Genomic DNA, 22548 nt, shown 5'->3' on the forward strand with positions numbered 1-22548 from the left:
GTCAGAGGATGAGAAAGTCTGTTGTGAGACCGTGCCTCCTAGAAATAACAGGGAAGCTACACACGATAGCTGATCACCATAGCAGCCTGGATAAAATTCTAATAACAATATCAAATTATATTAATGGCAAAAAGGTTGACATCTCATAGTGTCCCATCCCTAGACAAAGAACTACAGAAAATTACCCTATACTAGAGATAACCTTCCTAATAATTAGTTATCTAATACAGCCAGCCCTGAAATTGTATACTCAAGCAACAAAAATGGGACTCACCATGCTGTACTTAATTAATTATTTATGCATTTATACATGTAACAATCAAAGCAAGAGATCATCAGTGTGATGGCAAAGAGGGGCAAGGGAGGAATTGGAGAGGACATAGAGGGTAGGAGGGAAAAGAAGGGGAAGTGATGTTAAGTATATTTTAATTTAAAAACATAATAAAAGAAAATTGTAACCAATACACAAAGAATGGGAGAATTAGGTTACCATTTTTTTTTTTTTAAAGAAAGTCACCATCTTGCTATTCCCAAGCAATAACCAATGACTATCTGAAAACAAAATAGTCTTTTTTCCAAATCTTAATGAGTGTAAGGAATAATATGACATACAGGAGCATACTCTCTGGCCACTGGATTCTGGGCAAGTGATTTGTTCATGCAACAGTTTTATCTGACAAATGGGAATAACCCCTGACTTGGACACTACTCTGTGAAGAAGAGGCTCTTCCCTTATTCCATCTGGGTCCCAGGAATAAAGGTCACTAGGCTCACTGGAAGTTACCTTTATCTACTGAGCTATCTTGCTGGTTCAGCTTGTCATATTAGAAGTAGTAAGGTTTACATAATGCAATAACAAACAGCATTTGTTATTGGTAATGATACTACTTGTTTTAACTTAACTACAAAGCAATGGCTATCTTGTTAGAGTAATGACAAGGAAGAGACAGTTTTCAGATACAAACATTTGTACCATATACTACTACTGGCTCAAACACTTTAGTACCAGTCACATTTGACTGTAGTTTTCATGCCACTGTACAGTGTGTTGTTAAACAGAAAAGTATTTACCACATAATACTGCCTTACTCCGATACATATTTTCTTACCTTATCCAAAAGATGTATTATCATTGGTACAAGATTGGCATCGATTACTGCCTGAACCTGCTGTTGATTTCCTGCAGTTATGTTGGAGAGGAACCACACTGCTTCCTGTGGAACAAGATGCTTTCAATATTTCCCATTAAAAAAATAAAACTCATATCTAAACTATGAAAAAGTATTTACTAGTGTCTCATATTTTATTGTTAAGTGAATTCTGTATAAGAATCTTAGAAAGTTTAATTCTACTACACTCTTTCTGTATTTAAAAAACAAAACCAAAAAAACTCAAAAAACCCTATAACCCTTGCTGACCTAAAACTCCTAGAAATCCACTCATCTCTGTCTCCCAAGTGCTGAAACTAAAGGTATGTGCTATCATGCCTAGTCCTCCATAGTTAATTTTCTGTATAAAATACATAATTTACACATTACATAATATCTTTCCCTATTTTCTTTGGACAAATCACTACCGGCTTCTAATTCAAGTCACAAAGAGCTAATCCATCTAAAGAATCACACAGACAGTGCTGTTTGGAAGCAGGATGACTCAGGAAGTGTGGCTGACCAAATATGAAGGAAGATGTTATAACTATAAATCCTACACCTACTGCACATGCAATTTAACATCCTTTTGTCAGATAATGTGCTTTATTCTACTCTCTCTACCTTAACAATCCTATCCTAGTAGATATATCTCAATTGTGATAATGAAGACATCAAAAATGCAAGTGGATTCTTTTAGTGTCCTTATTTACAATAGTCATTGTACCAGCTCTTGAAAGAGCTAAATGTGGCACCAGTTGTTGGCTTGCTTGATTGGTCTACTCTAATGATCTTTGAAACTGCCCTTAACACCAGGAAGATACTATATTATTGCTAGAAAGATAGTGGTCACAAGTTTCAAAGATAATAAAAGCATTACTAAAACCTGTGTTAGTAATCAACAACAACAATAACAAATATTTCACATCCTATGGAGAACATTACTACAATTTACCAAATTTAAATTCACCAATATACTGATTAGTATAGTGAACACTAGCATACACTAGACTCTTCTGGATCAGATCACAGGATGTTTAATGATCCTGTTAGAGAGTTTAGGGTGCTGGGCTACTTAGGTGAGCTGTTTTTGGGTTATAATCATCGGCAATGTTGTTATCAACAACCCATGTTATTTCTACAACAGCCTCAGATGCACTCCAATATCAGCACCACCATTCAGTGCCCCCTTTCATAGCCACCACACACACACACACATGCATGCATGCACACACACTAGTAACTATCAATAAAACATTAAACTAGGAGAATTACTACATGTATTAAAAATTTCCACTCATAGCAACATTCAACACCCAAGTATCTCTATTTCATCATTTCCAAGAGAGTCAAAAATACAGTTTATTGGTGATAGTGTAGCTCAGTGGTAGAACAGGTGCTTAGTATGTCAAAGGCTCTAGGTTTGAATCCAGAACCCTATGAACATATCATAAAGACTAACATATTTTCTCTTGAGGCCTATACCATCTTATATTAAAAAGTCAATGCTATTAAAACATTCCTTGGAACCTAATTCCACAAACAAAAAGTACCATTTTATTCCTATTTTAAAAATACTTACTTTATTAATTTTCTCTTTAGGATGAGTAAGGAGTGCCGGGAAGTGTGAGAGAGCATCACAGTTTAAAACTACCTGTGTTTGCTCATCAGTTCCAGTGACAATGTTGCCTACAGCTCGCAGTGCAGCAGTCTGAAACATGAGATGCAATGAGATGGTTGACATTAAGAACTCTTATCAACGAGTGTCAGGCAACCTAGGACAGATTCAGTTGCTTATGCAGTTCTTTCACTGCAACTAACCTATCCTTTCTGAGCACTGTATTTCAGTTACTGATCTAGGAACAACAGTGAAAATAGGAAATATATAAATTCTGGGCCCTATGGAGTTTAAGTTATCTCAACAGAATTGATATTAATAAAAGGATTTTACATAATAATTACTACCATAAAGAAATACTATTCAGCTATTAAAAAATGACATCAAGAAATCTAAAGGCAAATGGATGGAAAATATCACGCCGAGTGAGGTAACTGAGACCCAGAAAGACACCTGTGGTATGCACTCACTAATAACTGGTATTAGCCATAATGTACAGGATAACCATAATACAATCCATAGACCCAAAGAAACTAAGTAATAAGGGGGACCCAAAGGAGGATTGATGAATCTCACTCAGAAAGGGAAACAAAATAGTTATCATCAGAGGTAGATGGAGGGAGGGAACTGGATGGGAGAAGGAATGGTGACTGGAGGATCAGGTATAGGGAGAAAAAGAGGGTCAAAGACCTAGGATGGGGGAGGCTCTAGGGAGTGTATGACAGTGCCTCTAGCTGAGACTCTTAGCAGTGGGGGATATGGAGCCTCAAGTAGTCACCTCCTGCCGCCAGGCAAGGACTCCCAGTGGAAGGAGGGGAACATCAGCCCGTTCATAAAACTTTTAGCCCAAAATGTGTCTTGTCTATACAATATGCAGGGATAAAAATAGGGCAGAGACTGAGAAAATGGCCAACCAATGACTGCCCCAACTTAAGACCCATTCCACGTGACAGAGTCAACTGCTGATACTATTAATGACATTCTGTTATGCTTGTAGACAGGAATCTACATGTCTTCTGAGAGGCTTCATCCAGCAGTGGATGAAAACAGATGCAGAGACCCACAGCCAATCATCTGGTGGAGCTCAGGAGTCTTGTGGGAGAGTCAGGGATAGAAGTGAACAAACCAGAAGGGTCAAGAACAGCACAAGCAGCCAACTAACCTGGGCCCATGGGGGAATCAGAGACTGAATCAGAAAAGAGACAGCAGGGGCTGAACCTAGGCCCCTTACAAATTTGTAGCAGATATGCAGCTTGGTCTTCACAAGGGCCTCTTAACAATTGGAGAGCGCACGCGTGTGCATACCTGACTCCATTTTGTGTATGGATATGTGTCTGACTCTGTTGCCTGCTATTGGATCCCCTTCCCCTAACTGTATTACCTGGTTGGGCCACAGTGGGAGAGGATATGCCTAGTCCTGCCGGGAGTGGATGTCCCAGAGTTGGGTGGTACCCAAAGGGTGCTTTGGAGGGAGTGATGGGGAAGGGATTTATAAGGGTGAAACTGGTAGGAGTAGAGGGAGGCCATGATTGGGATATAAAGTGAATAAATAATTAAAAATAGCAAGTAATAATTTTCACGTTGAGATAATTTTCCTATCCTCTAATTTTTCATCCTATAAGACAAATGATTCAGCTGTTTAAACACACAAACTTATTCTTTCAAGGGTACATAATTTAGTATTTACTAGTTCAATCCCAGGTCCCTGACAACCATCATCTATCTCTATATCTATTTTTTTTTTTGTAGCCAAGTAATAGTTGGCTGGGTATCAGTTAACAGTTTGCTTCTATTTGGGGGCTACTATGAATAATGCAGCTACAGGCATTTATATTTAAGTTTTTGAGTGGACAAGTGCATATCCATAATCTTGAATACACAAAACAATAGAAATACTGTCACACAGTTCTCTGTGTTTTACTTTTAAGGACTGTCTACTTTAGTGCTGCTATAAGCAATGTGGTTCTTTGTCCACACTGCTGGTTTTTTAACTGTAAGCCATCCTCAATGTGAACGGTTCTCCAACTCAACTCACATTTCCTTAATAGCTACAGCTTTGGGTAGTCTTGGCTGTCCTGGAGCTCACTCTGTAGACTAGGCTGGCCTCGAACTCAGAAATCCACCTGCCACTGCCTCCCAAGTGCTGGGATTAAAGGCGTGCGCCACTACCGCCTGGCCTCACTGACCATTTTTATGTCCTTCTTAGAAAACTGTGCAAATCTTTTAGCCACTTTTTTGTTCTTTGTTTTTCTATTTATTTTTTTAATGTGTTAGGTTTTATGCCTGCATATAGGTCTGTGTACCATGTGCATGCCTGGACCCAAGGACGCCAGAAGAAAGTGTTGGATCCTCTTGAACTGGAGCTACAAACAATTGAGAGTTCCACAAGAGTGTGTAGAATCAAACCTGGGTTCGCTGGAAGAACAGTTAGTATTCTTAGTTGCCGAGCCATCTCACCAGCCCTAGGTTTTTAAAATGTCTTAATTTGTGAAGTCAGATACATGAAACAATATGCTAAATGAGATTATAATTATGTTTAAATTTTAGGGGGAGCAGGGATACATGACATGAGAGTTGAGAAGCTTAAGAAAATGTCTGTTACTGATAAAGTACAAAGCATTAATTTTCTCTGAAGACTGCCTAAAAGAAAGCTCCAAGCTCTTTATTAAAAGCCATAATTCTAAGGCCAGTATTAAAACTAAAAAAGTATTGTTTGATTTTGGTGTGTGTGTGAGTGAGTGTGTATATGTGTGTGTGTGTGCGCACACGTGCACACACAGTTTCATGTATCTCAGGCTAGATGTGTGATCTTCCTACTACCTCCACTTTGAAAGTGTTGGGATCGTGGAACTACTGTGCTACCAGGCCCTGGTTAAAGTAAAAATAAAATAAAATCAACAAAAATAACTGTAAATTTGGGTTTGGCTCAGCAGGTGAGAGTTCTTGCTAAATCAAATCCTCAGAGCCAGGGGGTGGTGGTGCAGGCCTTTAATCCCAGCACTTGGGAGGCAGAGGCAGGCGGATTTCTGAGTTCAAGGCCAGCCTAGCCTACAGAGTGAGTTCCAGGACAGCCAGGGCCACACAGAGAAAGCCTGTCTCAAAAACAAACAAACAAACAAACAAACAAAAAACCCAAAAAACCTCAGAAACCTTGTTAAAGAGCCAGTCAAGTTCACGTGTCCACATGTATCCCTAGTACAGTGGGATGCTGACAGGACACAATGTTCTCTTCTGGCTTCTGGGTGCATATCTACTGTGCTAGTGCGTGTGTACGTGTGTTGTATGTATGCACATATATCACATATACACAAATATGCAAATTTAATAATAAACATGTAACAAAGATATTTATAATAAGTCGTACATTTAAATAACAAGTATTGGCCAAATCTTTCTGAATTAGCTGGTTTTTTTTGTTTTTTTGTTGTTTTTCTTTTGGCTTGTGTTACAGGGTTTCTCTAGCTGTACTAGAACTCACTCTGGAAACAAGGCTGGCCTTGGACTCAAGAGATCCACCTGCCTCTGCCTCTCAAGTGCTGGGATTAAAGGGGGAGTCACCACCACCAGCTGCCCAGCTCTTTCTTTCCCTTTTTTTAAAAAGTGTTTTAATTTTAAAGAAGAAAACTTTTTATATAGTTTGTGTACACATCATGTACATGAGCTTGAAATCATGTGTTTTCCTCTGTTGCTTTCCCTATTTTATAGTTTATTTTGAGGCATGGTCTCTCACTGAGCCTAGAGCTTATTGAGCTACCAGGATCCTCCTCCACCTCCTTGGTGCTAGGCTTATAGGCACAAACAGCCACATCAGCTTTTATGTAGGCGCTGAACTGGTCTTCATGCTTGCACTTTATCCATTGAGCCATCTCTCGAGCACTTCTTAATCTTTAAGTAAATGTATCTCCAATGTTAACCATACACTAGTATCATTTAAGAGCTAGCTTAAGTTTGTAGAGAATATAATGGTTTTATATCTAGGAGGTAAAGAAGGGAAAAATCTAGGAGGTAAAGAAGGGAAAGAAAAACATTTTTTTCCCTTTAAGCTTCATGGTTGATTCTAATGTCCAGAAAAGGGCAAGAAAAAGTAACTTAGGCTAACAGCTTTCCTTATTTAACTGCTTGGTCAACTTAGATCATTATAAGATTAAAAATCATTATTTACCTTAAAGGGGTAGGAAAGCTTTCTGATTCTACTTTACCACTGCAGTTTAACTATTACTGTGTCTGGTGAGTGTATGCATACATGTGCCTAAGTGTGTTGCGTTGGCATGTATGCGTGTTATAGTACAGCCTGAACTTTGTACAAGTGAGTATGTAAGAGGATTAGAATATAGAGAACCAATCAGGAAGTCCTTCAACTGCATATCAGTTCAAATCCTTTATCTCAGCAAAGTATCAGACAAGTATCAGCAAGTCAGTGCTAACCAACCTGCTAGATAAAGAAAAACAGATGCTTTCACAGAGTGTGAGGAAGGAGTGGGAAAAAGCAAGCAAGAATGGTTTTAGATGCCACCCAAGGTGCTACACTAACCCATGCTTCTTAGTATTAAAAATCAGTTCTTCACAGTAGTGTCTGTCTAGCAGGAGGGGTGGTTCTTAATGAATTACAGTAGTTGTATCTCACTTTCTCCACCTTTAAAACTAAGATAAAATAACTCACCTTTTTAATAAAAGACACATTACACTGTTAGGTGAATAATATGCTTTAATTTAAAAAAAAAAAAAAAACCTGTTAATCTTTGAATGTCCTGCTTAAGGCATGGTGAGAAAAACCCAACTTAAAATAAACCTACCTGAACTTTAACTTCCTGGTGGCTGAGTAGCGGAACCAAGTGAGGAACTATTCCGGAGTCTATTACCATCTGTATCTGTTCATTGCCAGCATCCGTAAGGTAAGACAGGGCCCAGACAGTATCTACCAGTATCTAATAAGTAAAAGAAAAGTTCAAATACTTCAATATTTTCTCATTTTAATTTTTTTTTAATTTTTCTTGGGAGGGAGGGGGAGGATAGGATTTTGAAACAGGGTTTCTTTGTGTGCAATTCTAGTTGTTGTGGAACTTGCTCTGTAGACCAGGCTGGCCCCAAACTTAGAGACGCACCTACCTCTGCCTTCTGAATGCTGGCATAAAAAGATGTGCGCCACTACATTCGGCTATTTTAATAATTCTTAACCATAATGTGAGATCTTTCTCTTCTTGCTTCAACTCACTAGAACATCAATCTCTATTCTGTAACTTTGTTTAGGATGTATAAGTTAATTATAGTCCAAATCCCATATCAGTATCTAATCTTAATTCAGCAAACTACACACGTAAACTACATATATTTAAATAGAAAACCAACCAACCCACCACAGATAAAGATCAGGCAAGCAATATATAAAAACAATAACTCCTGAAAAAAATAATTACTTCGTATCACTGCTACTATGGGGGAAGAGGGGCTTTTTGATTAATTTATAATAATAATGATGCTCTGACACACAAAAGCCATGTGTTTGACCTTTCTTTGTATTTTAAGCCCTACTTCAAACTATGGTCAAAGAACAGTAGGGTAAAAAGACAGTAAAATGTGACATATAATAACACAATTGTTTACAAAAAGCTCCCTCAGGAATAGCAACTACATCTGGAACTCCAAAAACCCTTTGAACTCTGTATCGAAAAGCAGTTTAAAACCTTTCCAATTCCAAACCAATATTATGATTAAGACACTCAAGATTTCACCAAAACGGGAAACAGCACAGTCACTACTCCTTTAGAAATTTACGAAAGCAGTTGATCATGGTGGTGTATGCCTGTAACTGCTCTCAGGAAACGAGGAAGGAAGAACAAGAGTGCAAACCTTCCTCAGTTACATACTGAACAGGGTTGGGGCAGAGGCATTCAAGAAAGGTCTAAAGATACACACAAACACATTTTTTTTTCCTCAAAGAAAAGGAAGCCAGCAAACAGTCAATGATGGTGCTATACAAGGCAGCTGTAGGCAAACGGATTTTGACATAAGACAGCCTGGGCCATATACTAATACTAAGACCCTGTCTTGATAAGCAAAACCGAACAACAAATGAAAGAATTTTTACAAAGTTGTATCAACATATGTAAAACAATTACATCTCAATTTACAAATAAGCATCTATCTCTAGAGTTTTATCACAGGCTAAAATTTGTTGACAAAGGCAAAAATTCAAGTTATTTGCTTTTGACTCTTTATACTTGATACATTCTTTGAAGGTCCAATGTTAAACAAGTTGTTAATGTACCTAGATCCAAATTCTTCTTCAAATTCAACTACATACAACTATAATGTTATTTCTTCTTTTACTTCTTTGAGGACTGTTTTAAGAGTGAATAGTTCTAACTTAAGAAGGCTATACATACAGTAAATATTATTTAGTAAAAGATATAATATTGTGAAAGTTCTAAAAAGAAAAGTTCAAACAAGAACTTAATATTCAAGACCCATTAAAAGTAAAACACTGAAGCACAAGCTCATTTTGTGGTAGACAAACAAGAGTTAGGTAAACAAGCAGAAAAAAAACAAAGTTGTCTGATATAATAGTTACCAATGTTCTTGCAAATCTTTGAAAAACAGAACACTAAAATTTGTTATTTAATCAAGGAACTTTGCTATAACTGGAGAAATAAGACTGAAAAATGAAACCAAGGAACAACAGGTTTCCATAGTTCAATAATAATATATATATATATATATATGATTTAGTGTTTAAATATTCACTTATGCTTCAAAATACAAAAAATACAACCATGTGTATACATTCTCTTATATTTTTGGTTGTGAGCCTATCCTTTAACAGCTGAGCCATCTCTCCAGCCCATATATTCTCAAATGCCAGACTGCCAGAGGGAGTAACCATAAATGTCATGAACAGTCAATCATGATAATAAGAGGAGTGACTAACTGCATCTTTATAACAGGTTTGATTCCTCACTGAGGCTACAGAAACAGAGTAAATATAAACATAACAAATATGTACCTCAATTCTTGAAATGGTAAAGTCTGAGAGAATACAATTACACCTTGTTTTCAGTTCTCTTCTATCTCATAGTGGGAGTCCAGTACATATACATACATATATATATACATACATATATTAATATATAAAGAGAAGAATTTACTCACATTTACATCTGTGTGATGAATTAATACACAAAGAGCTGGAAGAATCTGAGGAGAGAAATATGTACAACTTAAACACACACCAATTAAAAGAAAAAATATATAATGGTATTTAATTATTTTTCTTTTACCTCCTGAATTGTCTCCATTGGTGGTGGTGGGTCTTTGTGGCGACATAAGTTGACCATAACCCAGGTAACATTTCTTAAGAATGTTATCGGAATAGATGGACTTATGAATGAAAGCAGAGGTTTTACAACTCCAAGACTTATCACATAATCTCTACACTGAGGTCCATCACCTGTAGAAAGGATTAATTTAATAAGATAAATCAATACTAAGCTTTTTCAGAAATCATAAAGCATTGGGTACAATTATGCAGCTACTAATATTTTAATAAGATTTCTTTAGTTTTATATAAAAATATTAGTAACAAGTAGACATTCTAGGTCTTTGAGCCAAGAGCGCCAATATAATATTAGTCCTATCTATCTATGTCTATATAAGCTGCTGCTCACTTACAGGATGTCACTAAGATGTAGCAGCCCAAGAATTCTTTCAAATACCTTGAGCAGACATGTTATTAATACAATGTCTAAATAACTATTGAGAAAACTACTGAAGAATTCATATTTATGTTATGATTCAATAGTGTCTAGTTTGTTGGCACAAATCTAATCCAGGTGTTTTGGAGGTAGAGTCAGAATGGAGATAGGTTTAGCTACACAACGAGTTCAAAATCAGCCAAGGATATATGAGGCCCATTATCAAAAGCAAAACTAAATAATCCACAAGGAAAAAAAAAACTTCCTTGCACTACAATATCTGGTGATATATTTGATTTAATTCTAACAGGTAATTAGAGAATAAAAAAACAAAAACAAGTATCATAATGTCTCTTTAATGCAGTGATTCTCTACCTGTGGGGTCACAAAGCCTTTAAGGGGGATGTCACATATCAGATATCCTGCATATCAGATATTTACAATTCATAACAGTAGCAAAATTACAGGTATGAAGTAGCAACAAAAATAATTTTATGGTTGGGGTTTGAATATGTTTGGCCTAGGGAGTAGCACCATTAGGTGTGGCCTTATTGAAAGAAGTGTGTCAATGTGGGGGTGGGCAATGAGACCCTCCTTCTAACCAGATGAAGATGTAGAACTCTCAGCTTCTCCTGCACCATGCCTGTCTAGATGCGGCCATGCTCCTGCCTTGATGATAATGGTCTGAACCTCTGAACCTGTAAGCTAGCCCCAATTAAATGTTGTTCTTCTAAGAGTTGCCTTGGTCATGGTATCTGTTCACAGCAGTGAAACCCCTAACTAAGACAGTGTTCATCACAACAGGAGGGTCAAAACATTAGGAAGGTTGAGAACTTTAACAGCTTTACACAAAGCTTTGACACCTGATACAAGAGTAAAGGGGGGGAGGCACCCAGATATGCAACATCATTTCTAAAGGCAATGTACTCTATACTAACTAGTAAGTTCACAGAGTATGCTGCTCACAAAAACCTCCAAGCACAACATTTTCAAGTTGGCCCTAAAAGGGGCAATAAAGAGATAATAGAACAATGCTAAATACTTACATGCAAAATAATTGTGCTGGCACATACCTATAACCTCTAAATTCAAGAGGTCAAGACAGGAAAAGTGCTCAGAGTTCAATGTAACCTGGGCTATAGTCAGCCCGGGAGACACATCAAGACACAAACAATACCCTCCATGTAAGAATGATAAAGACTCTGTGACAAGTGTTTAGGGCTGTTGAGATGGCTTGGTGAGTAAAAGTGCTTGCTAACACTCTTGAATTCAATACCCAGAACACACGTGGAAGGATGATGCCATTTGCCTCAAGTTGTTCTCTAATCTTTACATGTATGCTGGAATATACATAAACATACAAAGTAAGTGAAATGTCTTAATTTTTAAAGAATGTCTGGAATCCTCCTTTATCCAAAAAAAAAAAAAAAAAATTGATAAAAATCCCTAAAAAGGGATTTCTAAGATTTCCAAGCCAGATTTCAGTATTTTCCCATTATTGGTTTTCTAGGGGTGGGGAGTGGGGTTGTTTTTGGTTTTTATTTTTTTGAGACAGGGCTTCTCTGTATAGTTCTGGCTGTTCTGGAACTTGATCTGTAAACCTCAAACTCACAGAGATCCACCTGCCTCTGCCTTCTGAGTGCTGGGATTAAAAGGAGTGGTACAACCACCAACAGCTAATTCTCTGATTTTTTTCAGACAGCATCTTGCTATGTAGTACAGATTAGTCTTGAACTCAGCAATTCTCCTACCTCAGCCTCCATGAGTACTGGGATTAGTTTTTTGAATTTTTAAGTTTTGAGTTAATATAGCCTCCAGTAAATAGACTTGGTGGTGTATAGCTTTGTAATCCCAGCACTTGGGGAGTGGGGATTCTCTAGCTGAGGTAAGAGGATCATGAGTTTCAGGCTAGCTAGATTACCATAAGAAAACTAAAACGCCACTAGTTTAAAGAAAAATGCTTGCCGGGCAGTGGTGGTGCATGCCTTTAGTCCCAGCATTTGGGAGGCAGAGGCAGGTGGACTTCTGAGTTCGAGGCCAGCCTAGTCTACAGAGTGAATTCCAGGACAGCCAGATCTACACAGAGAAACCCTGTCTCAAAAAACCAAAAAACCAAAACAAAAAACAAAAAGCTCAAAATACTGAGATTGTATCAATTATTTTTCCTTCAGTTATTTATAAGTACAAAGGTAGTGATTATAATGTTCAATAATGAGTTAGGTTATTAGATATTTACAGTTAACTCACAATAATAACAGAATTATACATTACTAAATTTTAATCTCTTATACAAGGTTTTTAGACTTCTCAAGCATGCTACAGAAAGAAAAATTATTTTAACTTTTGCCTATTGTTATTCTTAGATGAAAAAAGCAAGATAGACTCCAATATATAAAAAATTTAAATAATACATATATTTTATAAGCCTTTAAATAATTAAGAGTTGACTACCAACAAAAAGCTATTGTGGTAATGCAGGCAGCAAACACGCTCCTGTTTACTGCTGCTTTACACTGAAGTCAGCCACACAGATTCCCTCTGCAATGTCATAAAAACTGGAAATGACAAGAAATTACTTTTCAACTACTAGTAGTCATTTTTATTGGTTAGTGTATGATTTATCCAATTTACTGGATTAACATCCAAAGTTTCATAAGTTTCATACAAACCTATGATGTTTCCCAATGCCCACACTGCCTGTTCACAGACATTCTGATGGGGTGAATGCAGAAGCCTTAGGAAAAGTGGCACAGCATCTGAAAGAGAAAAATAAATAGCAATTAAAGATGAAGATAATATAAGGCCCTTCATTTTTTCTTTTTGACTGAGACCCCAACAAAACATAATATAAACTATCAAAACTATTTTAAAATATCACTTTGTTAAATGAATTTTGTTATTGAAATAACTGACAGGAAAACTAGCATCAAGGTAAATTGTAACATATAAACAATTCCAAATTAAATTTCATACTTTAAACCATTAATACTTGGACTTAATTACATTTGCTTGTCATTAGAGACTGAGCCCAAGGCAGTGTACAAGTTATTGTCATATTCTACCATTGTACTGTGGCCCTACCTAAGACTGAAGCCCAATTTCAAGAATCATTCCTTACAGAGTGTTATCAGTGAAAAGGCCTGACTTTTTAGGCAATTTCTGTTTTTAAAACATATTTATTTAGACAAAGAGTGTATGAGTGTGTGGATGTGTATATGTCTGTGTATGTCTGTAGGGGTTTAAATGTTTGTGAGTGATGTGTATACTGATGTGTATGTGTAGTATGGGTGGGTAAGTGTGAATATGTGGCATATGTCTGTATGTCTGTGTATGTATGTGGTGTACAGGTATGTATGGCTGAGTGCTGTGTATGTGTGTGTGCTGTATATGTATGTGGTGTATATGGCTCAGTATTATGTATGGGTGTCTGTGTGTGTGCTATATATTGATGTGTATATTGCATATGGCTGTGTATGTGTATATAGGTGTATGTGGTATATATATATAGTTGTGTATGACTATTATGTATAGTTGTTTATGTGTGTGTGTATGTGTGTGTGTGTGTGTGTGTGTGTGTGTGGTATATGTGTGTGTATGTATGTGTAAGTCAGAGGACAAGTTGCAAAGCCAGTTCTCTCTCTCTACCATGTGGTCCCAGGGAGTAAACTCAGGTTATAATGCTTGGCAGCAAGTACCTTCCCTGTTGAACCACCTCTCCTGCCTTGCTTATCTTTTGGATAAGAAATTTAAATTAATACTATATGAATCATTAGGCCAATGACTGTCAGGGCACATTGAGATCTTAAATCAGAAAGTGATTCTGTTGCTTAAGTGGAAGGCAAACACAGAGATAGGTTTCTACACGTCTGAGCAGACTAACATTGCACTTCTGACTTGACTCTTCTTCCTGTCTTTAGATAGTACTCTGAAGAACACTATATAATTTATGTGTATATAGATTAATCATGGTCAAAATAAAAAGTAGTTCATTTATCTTATTAGTTTTGGATTCTAAACAGACAGCAATGATAAAAAATCCAAAGTCTTTTTCTAACTGGGAATGGCAGACAACACCTGTAATCCTAGCATTTAGATGGAGTCTGGAAGAAGAAAGATTAGAAGTTCAAGGTAGCCTACCTACACATAGTGAGTTGGAGCCCAGCCTGGGCTACACTGAGACCCTTGTTTATGTAAACAAGCAAAAGAGAACATGACACTGTGACAGAACCATAAAGCCCACCTAATCTGTTAACTCTATAACACAAAACCAGTTTTAGTAGGATTTTAGATAATTTCTAACTAACATCACATATACCAAGATGTAAAATGCTAATTGGATAATATCTCTGTCCTCTTCTAAATCATAAAGGAATCAAAAGAACTTTGCGGAATGGGTTTATCAGTCAATAGAACAAGATGAGTAAAGTAACATACTTAAGACAGCTGTTTCAACAGTCTTATGGTAGATATTATTCTATAACACAGTTAGATATATCTTCTTAGAATCACTTATGGATTTATTTATGAGATGAGGTCTCATTATTCTAGCCCAGGCAGGCCTCAAACTCATGATCCTCCTATGTTAGCCTCTCAAGTATTGGCATTAAAAGCACACGCTACCATGCTTGGCCAATACACTTTATTTTCTACCAATGGGAAGAAAAACAATTACAATTTTGTTAACTAACAACTTACTGGACTGAACCACTGCTTGTGTCTGTTCAGACGTTCCAGATGCAATGTTTGTCAAAGCCCACGCAGCTTCAAACTGTAAAGAAGGACTACCAAAGAACAAGTAATTTTTTTAAACCATACATCTCATAGCATCTAAATGTCTACCAACCATTTCTTCCCTCTAGTATGTGAAATGTTTTCTAGCCTTAAAAACATAGCCCAAACATTTCACTGTGAAAGCCCGACATCCTGACTTAGACATGCACTTTCTTATTACTCCTTAGTTTTCAACTACTCATTGTGCCAGGTTTCAAAGCTCACAAGTTAAAAATCATTCTCAAATTTGTTTTTGCTTCTTACCTTGATTTCAATTCTATACCATAACCTTTTCCTTCTTTTAAAGAAAATCTCTATCAGGCTGAAGAGATGACTCGGCAGTTAAGAGCACTGGCTGCTCTTCCAGAGGTCCTGAGTTCAATTCCCAGCAACCACATGGTGGCTCACAACCATCTGTAATGGGATTTGATGCCTTCTTCTGGTGTGTCTGAGAACAGCTACAGTGTACTCATGTATATATAAAATAACTAAATTAGTCCTATTAAAAAAAAAAAAAAAGAAAGAAAAAGAAAATCTCTCCCTACAAAGTCCAGGCAGGCCTTGAATTGAGGCTTCCTAACTTCTTAGATTACACACATACGTCATTATGCTTGCTTGGCTTCTGAGGCAGCCTTGCCCTTGAACCCAAGGATCATTTTGAACTTCTAACTCTCCGGCCTCCACTTTCTGAGTCTTTTCCCTCTAAAGAATAAACTAAAAAATTTACCTTTTCTAAAGAATACATTGTAACTAAAAGTAATAATTATATACTTACTTGTCATCTCTTTCAAGACAATGAACTAAAATAGGCAATATTCCAGATTTTATTAAGTCATCAATTGGTGGATTTCGATCACTGGATAAAAGCTTCCTGTAAGATAGATACCACTTGTAAAACTTAATGACATATATTACAATTAAATTCAAACTAGATATAGATTTGGTAAACCTAAAAGATGACATAAGTATACTTGGAAAGTTATACTTTATATAATATTTTCTCTAATCACTAAGACCAACTAATAGATTAAATTTATAGAAGAATTAGAAAAATACAGTAGATATATTGCTCCTTTTATTAGCATAACACTACTCCCTCACCACAGTTCTGAATATGGCAACTGTAAAACACACTGTCTCTCAAATAGGAAAATAGGCACCAAGCTTTTATTTTTTTCTTGTTTAAGTTCCATAAAACAGACTTTTTCTTGTTTTCCTCAGTATCTTCAGCATCTCTGAGCATTTTCTTGTATTTCTGTATTTATTCCTTTTTAAGTTGCTGAATAATATAATTATATTTCATAATTAATAGTGTACAGAGTTCAATGAGTTGAACACTACTATAATCACTTTAAACATACCACATTCTATGTGTGTGTGTGTGTGTTTGTGTGTGTGTATATTTACTTGTCTGCTTTTTAAAGACAGTTTCTCACTATGTAGTCCCAGCTGTCCTGGACAGTATGTAGATCAGGGTAGCCTCAAACTCACTACTCTGCTTCCTGGGTGCTGGAATTGGTGTGTGGCACTGTGCTTAGCACAACTAAAAGTTTTTATATGTTCGATGTTCAGAGTTAATTTTAAGCTCAGAAAAAAAAGGTAGACAACCCTCAACATAACATTTACTTTGCTAAAAAGGAAATGAATAGGTTTTCAAAATAACCAAAATTATGCATACTGGGGCATCTACGGGTGGTATGTTTAACACGATCACAGTGTTCAACTCATTCCACTCTATACACTACTAATTATCATGAAAACCAAACAGCACTTTTATCTCGGGACCTTTAAAAAAGGAATAAATATAACAATACAAGAAAATAGTCAAGCTGGGCGGTGGTGGCGCACGCCTTTAATCCCAGCACTTGGGAGGCAGAGATAGGCAGATTTCTGAGTTCGAGGCCAGCCTGGTCTACAGAGTGAGTTCCAGGACAGCCAGGGCTATATGGAAAAACCCTATCTGAAACCAGAAAAGAAAAGAAGAGAAAAGAGAGAAAGAAAGAGAGAAAGAAAGAAAGAAAGAAAGAAAGAAACAAAGAAACAAAGAAAGAAACAAAGAAACAAAGAAAGAAAGAAAAGATAGTCTGTTTTCATGGAACCTACAAGATAAAAATAAAAGCTTGGTACCCATTTTCCTATGTGTGAGAGAGCAGGTTTAATGGTATTGGCTGTCCTAACAGAAATCCCCTTATTGAAACTTGCTGTACAATACATAAAAAAAAGGTTTAAGAAAGTCTAGTCAGGGGCTAAAGAGATGGCTCAGTGGTTAAGAGCACTGACTGTTCTCTATGGGTCCTGAGCTCAATTCCCAACAACCACATGGTAGCTCACAACCATCTGTAATGAGATCTGATGCCCTCTTATGTGTGTCTGAAGTCAGCAACAGTGTACTTACATATATAAAATCCTTAAAAAAAAGTCGTCAGAACATCACCCTATTATTTATTATTTTAGGAATATAAAACTCCTTATCTTGCCTTCCAACTGCTCCCTAAGGTGGCTGCACTTTACCTACTGTAAGCCTGGTTACCATGTGATCTCATCTCTAAGCACTTGGCATTCTACTCTCTTCATTCCAAATAGCTTGCCATTATTTCTATCATTATTTCAAAGACTGTTCAGGTTCCTCACCACCTCTCAGTTCTAAGAGTATGTGTCACAGCACAATCCCATACTTGCTGCTGGGTGCCACTACTTTAACTAGCACTATATTTTCTATTAAATTCTAAAAAAATTACTACTATTACTTTTTTTTTTTTAAAGACAGGTTCTCATATATCTAAGGCTAGCCTCAAACTCCCTCTGTGGCTAAGATTGATCATAAATTTCTGTTCCTCCCACCTCTATCTTCCAAGAACTGTGATTACAGTTGTGTGATAATATACTAGTTTTATTTATTTAGAGCTGGATATCAGGATTCTGTACATACTTCGCATGCATTCTAACAACTGCACTATATCCCCAGACCAGAATCTAAACTTCTTAAAGAAAAAATTACATCACACTTTGCTAGTAGGACATCTGGAACTGCCCCCAAAACTACAAACTTGTTTTCATAGTGCCGGAATGTACAATGTAGGCCACTGGGGTGGGGGGTTGGGGAGCGGAGAGAAAAACAGACACTAATGGTTGTAATCAGTGCTGGATCTAGCATGGGACATGCCAGGAAAGATGTATCCACTGGTAGACTAACTGTTAACAAGGGCAACCAACTGCTTTCTAATTGGATTTAAGCCCTGTTTCACAGAAGAGAATTCATACTGTAAACATGGTCAAAACCTCAGAGAAAACCTTCGTTTGTAGTTTGGCTAAATTAACATGCTGCCAAACTGCCTTCTAATTATGTATATACCCATAGATTTATGCTTGGTCAGAGTAGGTCTTTTTTTTTTGTAATGGTTAATACAAAGACTTGTAACTATCCAAAAGTATTGAGAATAAGTGACTGTTAAATGTTCAGCCCAAAATGGGACATCAACATGGGATAGCATGAGAGACAGTCATTTCTCTTTGGAGGTGTGGCCACTGGTAGGTTGTTATCCAACTCCCAGTCAACAGTCCCACACCCGTGAGTATATGGGATAGGAAGCACTAATTGTACTCAGAAATGTAAAGAAAAATTTTTTAAAAGGGAGAACATGAAGTTTAGAGCTGAGGAGGAAGTTAGGAAATTAGAGGAAGTAAGAAGTAGATATGATCAAACTATACTATATGCATGTAAGACATTTTTCTATAAAGAATAAAAATATTCTATTAAAAACAAAAAAATAACATTGCTTAGTATTTCATAGTATTGCTCATAATACAAGCACAGTGCTTACTTAACACAAGTGTGAATAAAAAAGTTTATTTCTCAATCAAGGATGTAGGAAATTAAGTGTAAAGATTTAATAGATAAAAATGTTTTAGTGCACTTGGGAGGCAGAGGCAGGCAGATCTCTGAGTTTGAAGCCAGCCTGGTCTACAGAGTGAGTTCCAGGACAGCCAGGGCTACACAGAGAAACCCTGTCTCGAAAAACCAAAAAAAAAAAAAAAAAAAAAAAAAAGTTTTAGTGCATTACCAAGAGCAATCTTAGAAATCAAGGGTTTTTAAATCTTTTAATGATTTATTTTATGATGTAAGTTTTCTGCTTGCATTTGTGTCTGTACATCACATGAATGCCTAGTACTCAAGAAAGTCAGAAGAAGGTGTCAGGTCCTCTAACATTGGAGTTATAGGTAGTTGTGAGCTGCCATGTGGGTGTTGGAAATTGAACCTGGGTCTTTTCAAAGAACGGCAAATGCTCTTAACCACTAGGCAATTTCTCCACACCCTGCTTTTCTTATCTGATAATAAAGGGTACAGTAGCTACAAAGTAGAATATGAAATCACTTTGATACAAGGGTTTTGATTTGTGTAGTTCCTTTTGCAGTAACACTGTTAACACAGTGAAAAAAGATAAATAAGTCCTAAAATTATCATTAATTAGTTTGTTTTGAAGTTGTCTCCGTATTTCCCTGGAACCCACACAGTTCATACTTTGACTACAATTAGTGTCTTAATCATCCTTCTTAAAAACATAATGTATTGTTTCAAACCATGATCTCTCTTATACCAAATTGTATAAGAAGTTCTTTAGCCTATGGGATAGAATAATGAAGCAGTTTTCCTATTTATTTTAGTTAAGGTAAACACACATAAGTAGGATATGTAATAAAATATAAAAGAAAAGACGCACACATTTGATAAGATCACATAGATCTGTGAACATTTTTGCACTCTGAAATCTTACCAACTATAACCAGTAATTTGTTAAAAAGTTATTTTTGCATTAACAATCCTTCTATATCAATACACAAAGTAATCATGCTTTTTTTTTAAAAGTATGACTATGTTTTCCTCAATATACTAGTTAATTCAGAGATCTTTCTCAATAATAAACTCAGTGTGTCTGTGTATGTATGTGTGCATGTGTACTCATGCATGTGTGGGTGCATATATGTGTGAAAACCAGAGGTCAACCTCAGAATCCATTACTCAGGAGTCAGCCATCTTGTTTTTTACACAGGTTTTCAGTGACTCTGCTGCCTGGTCAGGGGAGCCCCAAGGATAGGTCTATCCTCCACTTGCAGTGCTAGGATTACAGGCCAGCACTACATGTTCAGCTTTTTACATGGGTTCTGGGGACTTAACTTGCGTTCTTGTGTGCTTGCATAGCAAGTACTTTGTAGACTGAGCTTTCTCCTCAGCTCCTCACTAAGTTATCCTGGCTTTTTCCAAAAAAGTATGACAACACAGGTTTCACAACTAAAATATGCAAAATGAGTTGGCATTTCTGGCCTTAAAACAACAGCAACAAAAAACCTAGTATACAGCAATATATCTTAATGTATGCTTGTTTTACACAACACAGCAAGCTTATAACTCAGTTTACTGTTTAACTAATATAAGAAGTTAGAAGATTTAGCTAACTTAAATAGGGGTCTGAAGAACTTGAATTTGATCATTTAACTCACCTAGCAGCTTGAACTGCACTTAATTGAATTCCTTGGTTATCACTTGAAGCATTCTATAAAAAAATAAGTAAAACAATTTATTACACGGATACACAGTAATTAGTTGTCTAGTTCAGAAAGTATAAAGAGGGATAAACCCAACTTACTTGAACAATAGCTTCTAGAGAGGTATTTTGCTGGCAAGAAGTTAAAGAGAAAACAAAGTTAAAAGGTAATCTTTAAATATTGTATTTATAGAAATCTTTTACCAAAGGCTTTAGATTATCAGAATAACATAACTTACCACTCTATAATCACCATCTATATCAGAGTCTTCACAGATATCTTCTTGTGGGACATTCCTTCTCTTTAAGAGATGTTCATCTCTTTTATTCTATAAGAGAGGAGTCAAAGAATTTCAGAAAAGCAGTTAACTATTTTCATATAAAGGTTAAGCAACCCTGTACCTACAAACTAAAATAAGCACCTTTTAAAATTAAAAAGAAATGCAAAATAAATAAAAATAAAATCAAATTGTAAAATATCAACTTAACACTAATCTGAATGGATTCCAATCAAACATTCATTTCTAACGAACTATTGTAAAACCAAAATAAAACTGCTTTATTAAAATGAATAGTGTACAGTTTGTCATAATCATATATATATATATACATATATAAAAAACTAAGTCATTTTACACATCACTTGGAAGCATTACCTCAAAGCAAAAGTTGGACAGCTTTTGGATAGGCAAAAATCAACACAAATAAAGGATCATTTGAAATTTACTTGAGATGTTTTGGAGCAATTAAAAAAATTATATTCAACTTTAGTCTACTTTTATATTTTAAAAGTTGATAAAATAGTAACAAGTTATCAAGACAGAACTACTACATATTAATAGAACTATTTAGTTTAAGAGTATCTCTATGACTTAGACTTTACATAAATCATTAAAAATTACAAAAAATTAACTTGTTCATATCTATTGTTGAAAAATGGGAAATTCTATTTTGCCACTATTTTCAATAGCTTTCCAGATTTAGTTAAAACAACAAAACTTGTTTGAAAGAAAAAGAAATGCTGAGCACCTGATATTAAAACAAAAATCTTAACAAGTTGTATGTTTTACAAAGGATATATAATTCTTCATATTTTCTATATATGCTGTTATCAGAACTATTTCTCAAAGTACTAATAATAGCCATACTTACCTTTCTTAATTCAACTACAACTTCATTTCGTTGTCTTCTCATAGTCTACAAAGAGTAAAAATATATATATATATTATCCATACTAATCATCCAGAAAAAACCTGTTTCTTGTTTCCACCTGCCTGCACAGTAACCTTTCTCTAATTTTCACCCCAAACTGAATTTTCTGATCTTTCATAAACAGACTCCATCTAAGTAAATGGTTGATCCACCCTTCCATCTAAAGCCATGTTTTCATGCAGTCCCTTATCCAAAATCTTACTACTTTTCATTATCTCTTCTGCAAGTCTTCTGGCCAATTTATCTCAAGACCACTTTAAATGCCTCCTAATATATGTCTGTTTGTTCTTTTTAAAAATATTTATTTTATGTGCATATGTGCACATGCACACCAGAGTATAATGTGTATCACATGTGTAGGAGCCCAGGAAGGTAGAAAGATTATATCAGATCCCTTAGAATTGACTGGAGTTAAAGATAAGCTACCATACAAGTGCCAGAACCTAAGTCCTTTGTTAGCGTAAGCAAGTACTCTTAACCACTGGGCTATCTCTTTGGCCCTGTCTTGCTCTTCCTCCCTAGTCTACTCTTTTGGCACAGTATTTTTAAACACATACACCGGGGGGGGGGGG

At 36.1% G+C, this 22548-nt stretch overlaps 1 protein-coding gene and 1 non-coding gene across 3 annotated transcripts in view; both read right to left on the minus strand.

The window, feature by feature from the left end:
• Positions 1 to 22548, minus strand: part of Kpna4 (karyopherin subunit alpha 4) — a 60642-nt gene that overhangs the window by 11183 nt on the left and 26911 nt on the right. For both annotated transcript variants that reach the window (XM_031374074.1, XM_031374075.1), the window contains exons 2-13: positions 21917 to 21961; positions 21004 to 21093; positions 20867 to 20896; positions 20721 to 20773; positions 16000 to 16095; positions 15150 to 15235; positions 13124 to 13210; positions 10041 to 10210; positions 9913 to 9957; positions 7560 to 7691; positions 2731 to 2859; positions 1110 to 1214 (exon numbers count right to left, since the gene is read on the minus strand). In XM_031374074.1, the coding sequence (XP_031229934.1) occupies positions 1110 to 1214; positions 2731 to 2859; positions 7560 to 7691; positions 9913 to 9957; positions 10041 to 10210; positions 13124 to 13210; positions 15150 to 15235; positions 16000 to 16095; positions 20721 to 20773; positions 20867 to 20896; positions 21004 to 21093; positions 21917 to 21961 (1068 nt within the window). The remainder of the gene's footprint in view (positions 1 to 1109; positions 1215 to 2730; positions 2860 to 7559; positions 7692 to 9912; positions 9958 to 10040; positions 10211 to 13123; positions 13211 to 15149; positions 15236 to 15999; positions 16096 to 20720; positions 20774 to 20866; positions 20897 to 21003; positions 21094 to 21916; positions 21962 to 22548) is intronic.
• On the minus strand, positions 2165 to 2491 carry LOC116094618. Its single transcript, XR_004120236.1, has one exon.

This window comes from Mastomys coucha, unplaced genomic scaffold, assembly GCF_008632895.1.
Source record: "Mastomys coucha isolate ucsf_1 unplaced genomic scaffold, UCSF_Mcou_1 pScaffold16, whole genome shotgun sequence".
NCBI lineage: Eukaryota > Metazoa > Chordata > Mammalia > Rodentia > Muridae > Mastomys > Mastomys coucha.